At 37.9% G+C, this 12,721-nt stretch overlaps 1 protein-coding gene across 1 annotated transcript in view; it reads left to right on the forward strand.

Moving 5' to 3' along the window:
- The window catches only part of CUBN (cubilin), a gene marked incomplete at both ends in the record, with an annotated part of 140,600 nt that overhangs the window by 72,064 nt on the left and 55,815 nt on the right, over nucleotides 1–12,721 (forward strand). Inside the window, 5 exons of the mRNA XM_084282794.1 lie at nucleotides 4,905–5,061; nucleotides 6,304–6,420; nucleotides 8,691–8,804; nucleotides 9,991–10,119; nucleotides 10,386–10,518. Of these exons, the coding sequence (XP_084138920.1) occupies nucleotides 4,905–5,061; nucleotides 6,304–6,420; nucleotides 8,691–8,804; nucleotides 9,991–10,119; nucleotides 10,386–10,518 (650 nt within the window). The remainder of the gene's footprint in view (nucleotides 1–4,904; nucleotides 5,062–6,303; nucleotides 6,421–8,690; nucleotides 8,805–9,990; nucleotides 10,120–10,385; nucleotides 10,519–12,721) is intronic.

Raw genomic sequence — 12,721 nt, forward strand, 5'->3', positions numbered from 1 at the left:
AAAAAATAAAATGAAATTAAGGGCTAAGTTCTGAAAAGACCTGATATGCAATTTTGTTTTATACCTGATGCCAAAGAATGTATCTATCTATCTAAATACTCTGTAGAGTACTCAGCTTTGTGAACTCTTTGCAGTTATAGACACAGCTCCTTAACCTTATAGGCTGGATGTGGGCACTGGATTTCTAGTCATTGAAAGGTACAAGTCCTTCAGCTGGCAGAGGAAATGGCTTTGCACAAGGCAGAGCTTGAAGTACAGCAACATGTCCTTTCCTCTACTGTCTTACAAGTACCTGATACTTGCTTCTGCTTTTTGTTTTGCTGGGTGAATGATGGAAGAGGAGATTGCTGATCAGCCCCAGCTGTGCAAACACAACTGAGGCAGCAATGTGAAAGGGGAGGGAGATGCAAGTTTAGTGCAGGCATTGATCACTGCTCGCCAAGCAGAGGGTAGTTTGAAAATGGATGTGGAGAACGTTGATTTGAAACTAAGAGATAACAAAGGGTTCTGGGGCATGAGGCAGGGAACAGCTCTTCAGCCCCAGTATAGGTGGGTCAGCAGGGCAAGAAGAGAGTGGGTGGGATTTCTTTCTCGGTATGCCAGTGAGCTGAAAATTGCTTGTTTTCAATGCCTGGATGTGATTTGTGTTCATCACATTACAAGTCTTGGTATATGCTTTGCATGATTATAGGAAAACAGAGTTAGGATACAGAGATTGTCTGAAAGTAGTTAAGTGGATGTATGACTGTGAACGGTTTAGGAATTGCATTCCAGAAGAAGCATAAATGGAAAATATGGGCAGCTAAGGAAGCTGGTGGATTGTTTTTCTCTCTCTAACATAGGAACAATTACTGCGTATGAGTAACACAGTGGTTCCACCCTTTTATGTTTCTGAATTTTTTACTTATTGACATGGATTTTATTTGCTTTGTGAGTTCTCTTGGGTCTCCTCTCCACCCTCGAGCATACCAATGTCCTTTTCCTTCATCCTTCCCCTCCTAGACCCACTCATTGTGCCTCGTGTTATGCATATGTCATGCATAGCTGCAGTGGTGTTTGCCTGTTCTTTGAGCTTCTTCCTCTGGTTTCTGCCCTTATTTATTATTTCTTCTTAAATATTTCTACTGTAAATTATTTTATATGGGAAACACGTGAAAATGTATTTTTTTTTTCCTGTAATGTTTTCCATTGCGAGTTACTATGTGAGCAAAATGGAAGGGGCAGATATTCATGTCTGCTGCTTCTTGGCTTTGTTGCAATTCCAAAAAGCCCAGTGCATTTTTCAATTCTGCTCTATGATTTCACACGTGAATATGAGCAGAACAGGTCTAGGTTCAGCCAAAGTAATTTTAAGCCCATAACTGTAACCCGTGGTGTAACTGCTCTGAGCTCCCTCTAGAGTAAATGGACGGAGTGCACAGAGAGTAGTCCAGGCCACCAAAAAGCACGTTCACCATCCACTCCCTGAATGTAGGTGGTTCCTGTTTCTGTACTTTATCAGTTCTCAGAACAGATGAACAGATCTTCATCTGTTAAATGTGGGGTTGTAGCTTTGTCTTCCTCTGGTCTCCTACGTGCCTTGATTATATTCTGTAGAAAGCCTAAGGTCTTTGAGATGTTTTGGTGTCACCATGCATAAGGAAGAAATATTTGATTTCTCTCTCTGTACCAGTCTTTCTATCTGGAGAGTGTGTCTTACATCCAAAAAAATAAAATAAAATAAAATAAAATTGTTTCTTTGAAGGAAAATAGAAGAAAAGAAATTATGAACTTATAGAAATTCCTGTATTTTTTGGCCTGATAGTTGAGCAGTATTCTAGCTGATGGTATGCTAGAAGAGCAGGTCAGCAAGTGTTTCAGTTATTTGGAGACTCTGTGAAGATACGGCTCAAAAGACATCACTTACAGCACAAGGCACTGAAAAGGGGTGGGAGAAATAGTTGTGTTCAGTGCCTTGATTAAGTAAATGTTATTTTCCTTTCCTGTTGCAACAGGAAAGGAAACAACAACTAATACAGGGGACTGTAGAAAAGTACACTTCTGGGAGCTAGAGAGAAGGTTATGACTTGCTTTATTCCAAATGCTGGCAGAGACGATATTCTAAGAGAGGGCAGCTAGAACCCCCCTGTGCAGGGAGGTTTTTATGGCTGAGAACACACAAAAAAAATTTTTTTGTCATGTGCTTTTGAAAAATGCAGGACACATTTCAGCAAGGTGGCAATGAATCATGCAGTTATGTTCATTGTGTAAAGGGAAGAGAAAAGCAAATTGCAGCTACACACGATATAAAGGAAAACTTGGCTTTTAAGTCAGCGGATGCATCATTTTCCTTTACTCACACAACCACAGAAATGCGTTTCTCAGATGTTTTCAAAATAACTTTAAGAAGCTGCAGAGAGACACAACTTTCCTGAACTAATGTGTGAATGTTGTCGTTTCTGATCTGGACTCAGGACTAAAATACTCCCTGCAAAATAGTTTAAGCTAATAAATAGGAAGTGAGCAAAAATGATGCAGCATGGATAAAATATGCGTGTGCAAATTCTCCTACTTAACTTGCAGCAGCAACTCTTAGAAGTTGTGGCAGCTTGGCAGATACATCTTGCTTGGATCAGATTTTTAGCAAGTATAAAGGCTAGGAATTCTTTCTTTTTTTTCGAAGGAGGAGACACTACTATTCTTCAAGCAAGCTGCCCAGAAACAGCAAATACACTTGATTTAGAAAATATTCCTCTGACTTCATGCTCTTCTCCTAGTATTACCAAAGAAAGACTTCTTTCTTCCAGAAAGCTCTTGGAATGAAATGTCTGCTTAGTCTCTGACATTACTCACTCTTAATATCCTCCCTAGTGAGAAAGCTTAACTATTAGAATCTCATGACAGTCCATGTGTCAATGTTCAGATCCTCAGCTGTGCAGAGCAGCACAGATCATCAAAACCAACAGTTTGCATGAACTGTAATGAGGCCCTCTCTCTGTTCTCTGTCAGAGAGCAATGCTTATTCTCAACTCTAGCATTCAGATAAAATCCTCTCACTAATGTCCAGGGTAGGGACAGTACCTTAATTCCTAAGGGTTATTTCCTTAGTCATTGTTTTTTTTTTTTTTTTTTTTTTTTTTTAACCACATTCCATGGCTTGTGGTTTTTAACTCCAGGCAATCTGATTTATATACAAAATATATGTACAGTGGAAGAATAAACATTGCACAGTGCTTATTAAAGAGATTACTGTGATGAGATGCAAAGTGAGAAGAAAAGGTTGAATGAATGGATATCATGGTTCTCTTTACAAGGTAATCATTTGTATAGGCATTGCAGTACACTTAATACTCCGTCACAAGGTCCCACACAGCTTGCTAGTGTTATATGCCTGAGGGCAAATGTTTAATTCATGAATACTGCATTGGCTAAGTAGGATATGCCAGTGGATTAAACAGGAGTTTTGTCCTTTGTTGCTCAGCTCTGAGGTTTATTTGGGACAGGCCGCCTTTTTCCCAGCTAATGTTTTTGTACTTTTTTTTTTTTTTTTTTTTTTATCTAATGTGCTCAGGGTCTTTTGAATACTGGAAGCAGAAACATTGCATTGTGTTATACAGTCTAGCTGATTTTTATTTTTTTTTAATTCATCCATGCTACGTTGCAGAGGTTTGCTGGGATATGAGGCATTTGAAAGCAAAGGAAGAAAATATTGATAAAAAGTAGATTTTCTTCTAACCCAATGCCATTATTTTGCTCTAAGTGGGGTTTCATATAGCTTTTAACATCCTAGCAACTATCTTTCAGTAGTCTCACTATCTCATTCTTTTTTTCTATTTTGCTATAGGAAGCTGAGTCATGGGTTATACTAAATGGCGTGCTTGCAATCATGTAGGACATTAATGCTGAAACAGGAATTTAAGTCAACTCTTGCTGCTGCCCAGTGGCCAAAAGCTTTTCCTCTGTGGGGCGTGCAACTGTGCTGATGCCTCCAGTGCTCATCACTGAGGGTGGCCCATGGCTCCAAACACAATGAATCATATCTGCTGGAGTGCTGCAGAAGATTAGTGGGACACTCTGAGCCATTTTTCGCTCTTGTTGATGGTGGTTGGTTGGTGGTTATTTTGTGTGTGTGTGTTTTGTCTTTGTTTTTGTAATTTTGATGTCACTTCAGATAAAACTCATTGCTTTTAACTTCACTATTCTTCTCTTCCTGATTTTGAAACAAAGAGGAAGGAAACAAAAATATCAGCTGTAAGGGAAAAAAGAGAAGGAAGGCATTTGTGGTAAAATTAAAAGTGAAGTTTTATAAAACCACCTTTGCTGCCTTCCTTACTTTTTTTAACTGTTCTTTACCCTCTACCTAAGTAGCACTTCACGTACATTTGTGTAATTCAGCACACTAAAGCCATTATAAAGCATAGATATATGGACTCTTATACTTCATGCTGGGTACGAGTATCTAGAAACCATAACACCAGTGTCTGCTCTTTTTACACGCAGTCATAGCTCCTACTATTGCACTAGCTGCATGTCAGAGCCATTTTGGAGGTCTCTATGGTGGTAAGATTTAGGATTTAACTGAATAAAAACTACACAGGAATTCATTTTAGCCATTAACAGATGAAAATAAATGTATGGGATTATCTGGACTGTTAAAGTAGGGCTGCCTGCATACCATGTACATGCAGAGAAAAATTGTTTCTTGATGCATTTGCTTTATAAAGGTTACAGTAGCTTCAGCCTGAAATACCTGGATTTTCTGGATATACCCACAGAATTAAGGTGCTATGCACAGGTTGTTTGCACTGCTCATACCAGGGCTATATCAGAATCAAAGCATATGAAACATAAGATAGAGTATAAAATAAACATATTCTCAAAATGCCTATTGAAACTCAGTATTTTATTTAACCTTTTTGTGATAGGTGTTTGATGGTCCTAGCAATGAAGCACCCCTTCTTAGAAAACTCTGCGGGACACAGCATCCTACTCCTATCACGTCCTCCAAGAATCTGATGTACGTCCGGCTGCGCTCTGATTCAACCATCCAGCACAGGGGCTTCAGTGCTCATTTTACTGAAGGTAATTTCTGAATTTACATAAGCACGTATTTAACCAATCACCAATTACTTTGCATTAGAGACAGTCTTTCAGCATAGCTGACACCAGAAGAGTTGCTTCTGTACATACATCATACCAGCGTGTATCTTTAACAGCACTGATTTTTTAAAATTATAAACTAAAGAATTTAAAATCTAAGGATCATCTTAGATTCTTTGATTGGGAAAAAATTTGCTTTTAATAGAAAGCCATCCAGGATATGTCAGCTGCTTCTTATTCCTCTTCCCTTGAGGGCCATCTACCCATAATGTTTTTCTTGAGAAAAACATGCAACTGGCAGTTTCCCCAGTCCTACTGGCAAAGTCAGATTTTATATGTCTATCCATGCATGTGAATCTGAAAAGGTATAAAGCAATTTTGTGTGGTGCTATTGATGAAGTCCATGGATTCAGGCCTGCAAAACCTGCCAAACATCATGTATCCAATTTGTGGAGGACTAAATGATATTTTCCATGGTTTCTTTTTTAATACAAAAAAGACTCTAATGTGACAGAATCTTTCATAACATTACATACTATTTGATGATTGATTATATTTTTTTCATAATAACTTTGAAAATGTATTTTTCTCCAGATATAACCATTTAGTTTTTGCAGAGAAAATCCATTTCTCTGATTGTTTCTTATGATTTTGTTTCACTATATGTTACTACTTTAGCACCTAATTCTCCACTCTGCTGTATAAAGCAGCTGTGTGTTAAACTCGGAACTGGGGTTTTTATGATGAGTCAGTATGCTCAGAAATCAGACATGGCAGCATTCAGCACTTAGCCAAAGTTACACAGTCAATCAATCTCTTACATATGTGCAACATTTCACACAAATGCTGGTTTGTTGATGCACCTCACAAAAGGATAATGCCAACAGAACGGGATGCTTTCCTTGGACACTGGAAATCTCTGGAGAGTTCTTACTATTTTTTTCCCGTCTAGTTTCCAACACAGGGAAATAATCAGATAAACAGGTATATGATAGGGCTACCCTGAAAAAAAGTTATTTTGGCCCCAAGGTTGCTCTTCTTGGCTATGAGGTATTTCTTGGCTATTTGTTTTTTCTACAACTTGCTGTCTTGAATTTTATCCTCATTTCAAATTGCTATAGGATGTTATATTTTACGTATCTTTGCCATGCAACCTAAGATATGCGTTTTATATATACAAATAATTATCTATGTGTATATATGTGTATGTGTTTCATTCTAAAGCATGTGGAAGTTTCATAGAGTCAGATGCAGTTGGGGCAGCAATTTCCTCTCCTCTGTATCCTGCCAAATACCCAAACAATCAGAACTGCAGCTGGATTATTCAGGCTCAGGAACCATGTAAGTAAAAACATCTTTTATAGTTAGCTTGGATGACTAATATCCTCATCTTCTTTTCTATAGTAACAATAGAAAATTCCTCCTTTATTTCTCTAGGAAGTTCTGCATCCTGATAGTTGGAGAGAGAGTAGCTCTCATAATCTGTCCTAAATCAGATTTTACTGTAAAAGGTTTAGGGTATTGTGAGGTAAACAGTTGACAACTTTATCATCATAGGTGATTTACTGTGACTCAAGTGTTAAAATTATAAATGGTGTTGAACATTAAGTGAAGTTGGATTCATCCATGAGAAAATCTAGGGCTTATATATAATTAAAGCACTTGTGTTTAGCTGAGATTATTTTGGTCTGGATTTTTCATACTAGTGTTGCGTTACATCAAATCTATGCTGTTAACAAACAAATTAAAAAATAAATAAATAAAATAAATAATGAACAAAGGTACGGAGGAATTTCATTTTAAAATGCAAATCAAAAAGAATACAAATAAACTGGTTTCATGTGTATACATATACCTTCAGTTGTGCCCATCAAATTTATGACTGATAGTAAAGCACCAAGCATTTTCCATCAGATACCAGTATTACCTTTAATGCTTACTATTTCCTTTACATTGTATAAGTTTCCTTAAAAATATGTACAGTTGGGTCATAGTATCCTGGTAACGTGATTTAAAAGTGAATGTTTATTTTAAAAGCAACTACTGAACCTGAGTTGTTCATATGGTATCTAGCCATTGTTATAAATCTGATTGGAACTTTCTATGATTTTAATAAGTTTATTTTATTTACTTGTAAAATGAAGGTCAGTCTGCCAAAGAAAACACTAAACCAAAAATCAGGAGATAAGCAATACTTTTTTAAAGCATAGTTTCTTATACTAATACACGAAAAGAACACCAGCAAAGCTGTTCCCCGCCTATATAACATTTATTTTTAAAGGCAATCTTTTCCTGGATACAAGTTGAAAACTCGTACATAATTGTTGACTCCTGATTTACATCAGCACGAAAGATCAGAAAATCCTTCATAAAAAGTAGCCTATCTATGTAGTGACCTCACCCATGGGTCGGTGGGACCAGTACATCCCACACGTTCCAGGTACACGTGGCATTCTTATGCCAGTTGCAGTGTTACAGGGTAGACACAAAATAGATTTAGCCAATGGCAAACGAGGGCAGAGAGCTCTTGCTCTGCTTTTACTGAAAATGCCAAATCTCCTGCTCTTGCCCCCCGCTGTGTTTTTACTTTTTATTTTGTGTCCCGAGGACCTGAATTGATAGCTGTAATTGATTGACTGGACCAGGACACAAAGAGTGCCCAACACGCGGATTATGCGGTTGAATGCCAGTCCGTGGCACCCTGCTGAATGCAGCATCTCATGTCTCTGTCTGTCATCTCAGCTTATTCTAGCTAATTAATTGTAGCCCAGTGAGAAGCAAAATATTTGCGTCAAATTCAGACTTGCTCAATGTGGGAGAAAGCTAAGGTATCACCTAAACCATGAGCCCCTCTTTCTGACCTGCTTGCACTGCACAGGTGCTCTGAGGCCAGGACTAATTATTGTCACAAACTGGCATTGAGAAAAGCCCCTATTCTTCCTGTTGTGACTTCACCTTCATTCCTGTTGGACAATCAAAAGCAATGTGAGAGTCAAAAATACCCTGGGTCAGAAATCCTCTTTTTCAGGATGTAGCCTGCAGTCTGAGGGTGTGGAAAATCCAATTCCAGACAAATGTAGCTGAGGGTAGTTAATGATCCTTTAACCAGTCCAATTGATGTATGTGGAATGTTACAAAACGATGAAAGTCCGTCTCTTTCTAAGCCTGGAGCAGGGCAGCATCAGTTCACATTTTGTGCAAATCTATTGTATAGATCACAAAGGGACAGAAGGTCACAGACGTGTAGGAATAAGTTTTGTTTCTGAATGTGTGAAAAATTTCCATGCTGTATTTGCAGACATTTTCAATTTCTAATGAAGCTGTTCAGATGTTTGCAAATTTATGTTCATGTCTATATGTATAATCACATGCTTCTAATATTAAATGTATTAGAAAGTACTGAAATTTGAAGTGATTTTCTAGAACCTTTGCAGTAAGGATTAATGCACTTCCATGAAATTCACTCCACATGTCAAGTATGAAACTAGTTAAAATGTTATGCTTTATGGGGACTGACTGACTTCAGAAAAGACAGTACATTTGTTTACACGTAGTTATTTCTCCATGAAATGCCAAACGCCTTTTAAAGTTTTTCTCTTTGCTGTTGCCAGTCAACCACGTCACACTCTCCTTCACTGATTTTGCTATTGAAAGTGATACACAAAACTGTACGAAGGATTTTGTGGAGATTTTGGATGGGAATAACTATGAGGCTCCTCTTCGAGGTACTGCAACATTGTCTTGTTTATTTCATATATAGGATTGCACCCAAAATAAGCAGGTTTTTGTGAGTGTCTTCCTGCCTCAAGGATATTTTTTTTTTCCAGTGGCTAATGTAGTCAGAGGAGACTATGGGTGAAGGGATAAGTCTTTGTTGAGAACAGCATGGTACTCTCAGGCTCTGACTGTACCCCTCTGCTCACTTGCAGTGTAGCATTGACTCCTGCTGCCTTTTCCTTCCTCTTCAGCAGAACAATACGGGGAACCAAGCAACTCAGTTTAAATTGAATTCCAGGTTAACAGTACAAGAACATAATGGATGGCTAGCCCAACTCAAGGGCTCTACAAACTCTTCAGAAGGGATAGGCTAGGAAGGAGAGGCAGGGGGTAGCCCAGTATGTTAGGGAGGATTGCCACTCTGCAACTGCCTCAAAGGAGGTTGTAGCACGATGGGGCCTGGTCTCTTCACCAGAGCAACAAGCGATAGAACAAGAGGAAATGGCCTCAAATTGCACCAGGAGAAGTTTATGTTGAATATTTGGAGAAACTTCTTTAATGAAAGGGTTGTTCTGCATTGGAATAAGAAATAAATGGCTTGTAACAGTGAGCAGAATTCATTTTTTTATTTTTGTTTGTCACCTACCTTTAGCCTTCACCTGGCAAGAAGGACCAGAACACTATCTGCTACCTTTCTTTTTCCTTTCAGATGTCTTTCTGCTAAATCATGACTCATATTCTTTATCTCCATGTTACAGTCCATTGAAGGAGAACTGGTGTGTTATTTCTCAATTGTTGTTTTAATCAGAAACAAACTGAATGAAATGGGAACTACTGGCAGACATATTTGTTGGGTTATTTTTATAAATTTAATTAGGCTGTAATTTCTGGATAGAGTGAATGCAAAAGAAGTCAATGGCAGGATAGCCAGTGACTTAGCTAGGGTGCCTGAGGTGCAGGAGGTCCAGGTTTAAATTCTTCCTCAGTTTAAAAAAAACAAACAGTCTACCAGAGTTGAGTTCTCTGCTAATAAAACAGGTATTTAATTTTTATGTAGATTTAACTGACAACTACAATTGTAAGCAAAAAATTTTACTTTTGGCTGCTGTCAGGCATTAACCCCAAATGTTACATTATCAACAGTAATTACATGCAAACACTGCTTTTTTTCCTCTCTGGTTTGTTCTCTTTTAGGCCGTTACTGTGGCACAACCATGCCACATCCTATCACTTCTTTTGGTAATGCCTTGGTAGTCAACTTCATCTCCAACAACAACGTCACTGCCAAGGGCTTCCATGCCACCTATGTTGCGTCATCATCATGTAAGTCCATATGGCAGGTGTTGCTGGCTTATGCCTCTTATTTTTAAGAAAAAGACCAGGTCTTGTATCTTTTTGGCTCTCTGACATTACCTCTTTTAAAATCTTCTGTTGCCTTCCCTTTTTTTGGGTAAGGTCTCAGTATGGGTGTCAACAAGCTAAAGAACAACGAGACAAGGCGAAATGCTTTCTTGATTAGAAAATGCTCTATCAAGGTATTTTTTTGATGTCCTCTTTCTCAAGCCTCTGCTCTCTCCTTCTTGTTGCAGCCTGTGGAGGTACTTTCCACATGGACAGAGGAGCTTTCAACAGCCCTGGCTATCCCGAGTCATATCCGCTCAACACCGAGTGTGTCTGGACAATTCTCAGCTCTCCTGGCAACCGGCTACAGCTGTCCTTCATGTAAATGCATTGCCAGGGGTTATTATTCAACACTTTAACAGAGCTGAAGGAAGGATGCTCTGTGTTTATTAGGAAATGTAATTACCAGATGATAAAGCTGAAACATGCTTTTACAGTCGCTTGGAAAGAGAACACAGGAGTGGTTGGTGTCAGCTGGTGTTCTCCCGTCTTAGTCATTGTTTATTATATTAAGGCATATACGGTGTGATATAAATAGGTGATTTATTGTTTGAACAACATGGGATGCTGGAGAAGCTAGTTTTCACTCACATATAAACAAGAAGAGGAAATTTAGTGTTATTGTACCTTTTCTTTACAAAGGAAACTCCTACTATTTCCTTACTACAAGATTCATCATACTATTTATTATATAGCTGAGTCATATAAAGAGCCCAAGTACTCCACAGATTGTAGGGTTAGAATTGATATTAAAGTTTTCAAAGTTTTTCCAACCATAAGGACAATTATAGCAATGGAGGTACAACAGGGACCAGGATAGTATCCTAAGGAACATTTACCTTCAGCAAAGTAACTTTCCTTTGAAGACCTCAGACAGGAAAGTTATGCGTGATCCACAGAACAATATGGAGTCCTTTACCAGAGTAGTTAGATTGTCCTTTGCCCATTATATGGGTTTCTGAGCTTCTCTGTTTCCCAGAATCAAAGGGTGACTGATGCCAAGAAACAGAGCACTGACCCTTAGTAAACCTTATCAGGGATCAGCAGAAATAGAAAAGTCTGAAATTTGCATTTACAGTTAATCAGGACAAAAGGAAAACTTACCCAATAACATGTTGACCGCATAAGGTACAATTTGTTAGACACATGCAGATTCATTAATGCAATGAAAAGGACATTATATTCCTCCTTTACTCAGTGAAGCAGAGAAAAAGCACTACAGCCTGGAAACATTTTCTAAAATATAAGCTACAAAATAATGAATAACAGCTTTTCAGAACCAAAACAGAAATCTAGTGTGAAGCAGAAACTATCAGCAGAGCATATATTTAGATAGATAAAGTGATACTTAGTAGATGTAGACGCTTTATTTATTTATTTATTTATTTATTTTAAAGTTACACATAGCTGAAAAGCAAGCTGAAAATACTGGAAAGCATGGAGTCATTGTGTGAAAAAGCAGTATTTATTTAATTTAATTTAATATTAGGTTTTTATAAAGTTTCTTTGGCGTAAGGTATTCATTTTCTTCAGCTCAGCCTGAACAGAAATGCCTGTCTTGCAATTTGAGGTTTAGCTTTAAATTAGTCTGAAGTATATCCAGATGAGTGGTTGGAACCATTTCATAGCATCTGTACCCTGAACACATATGGCTGTGTTCAGGACTGGAGGGGAGGAGTTGTTACCAGAAAATCAGAAAGCAGAAATATTTTGGAGCATTTGTTATAAGAGGCCTCTCTGGAATCTTTGCTGGATATTCACAGCCAGCTTCTGGAAAGTATATCGGATTGAATCAAAGCACTTCACTTGGAATAATAGATAATGACTTTTAGAATGTATTTAGCATTCTGCTCAGTACAGTAATCAACAATTTAGAATTTGATGTCTAAGTCCCATTCCTGTTCTAAGGTAAAAATTGTTTTAGAAGAGTTAAGAGTATTTATTTATTTTCAGAACCAGCCATGTGAAATGCAGAGATGGCATAGAAGCAATAATACTTCATAATACTGGAGACAATGATAAGGGACTTTGGGTTTTTGAGGTGTTAACTACAAATGAATCTAGGACTCTGGAAATTTTTTTTCTCACCAGAGGGTGTACTGAAATAATATTCAGATGTAGCGGCTGCAAACTGATTTTAAGGCTAAAAGTATTTTTTGCATCCAATAGGTGTTAACGTCTGACCTGGGTTTATATTAAAAATCAGTTTAATATTTCAGGGGCTTTCCATGTTTCATAAAGCCCCTGTGTTGGAGAACCAGCAAATATTAAAAACTTGAGAACTCTTAATTTTGAGTTTAAAAAGTTTGGGAATTCTTTACAAATGTTAACTTTACAAACTGAAGCTCTGTCATAAAATAAGGGGCCAGAAAGGAGCAAGCCCTGTATCAGCAACACAAGGTAAAGAGCAGGAACTTCTGGTTTATGGAGGGTTGCTGTTCTCTTAGCTGTTATGTCAGGATATTAGCTGCAGGAAGATTTGTAGCCTGGCAGGGGAAACTCTGAAATATGTTTCAGTTATATG

Source organism: Netta rufina (assembly GCF_964035555.1).
Source record: "Netta rufina genome assembly, chromosome: 2".
NCBI lineage: Eukaryota > Metazoa > Chordata > Aves > Anseriformes > Anatidae > Netta > Netta rufina.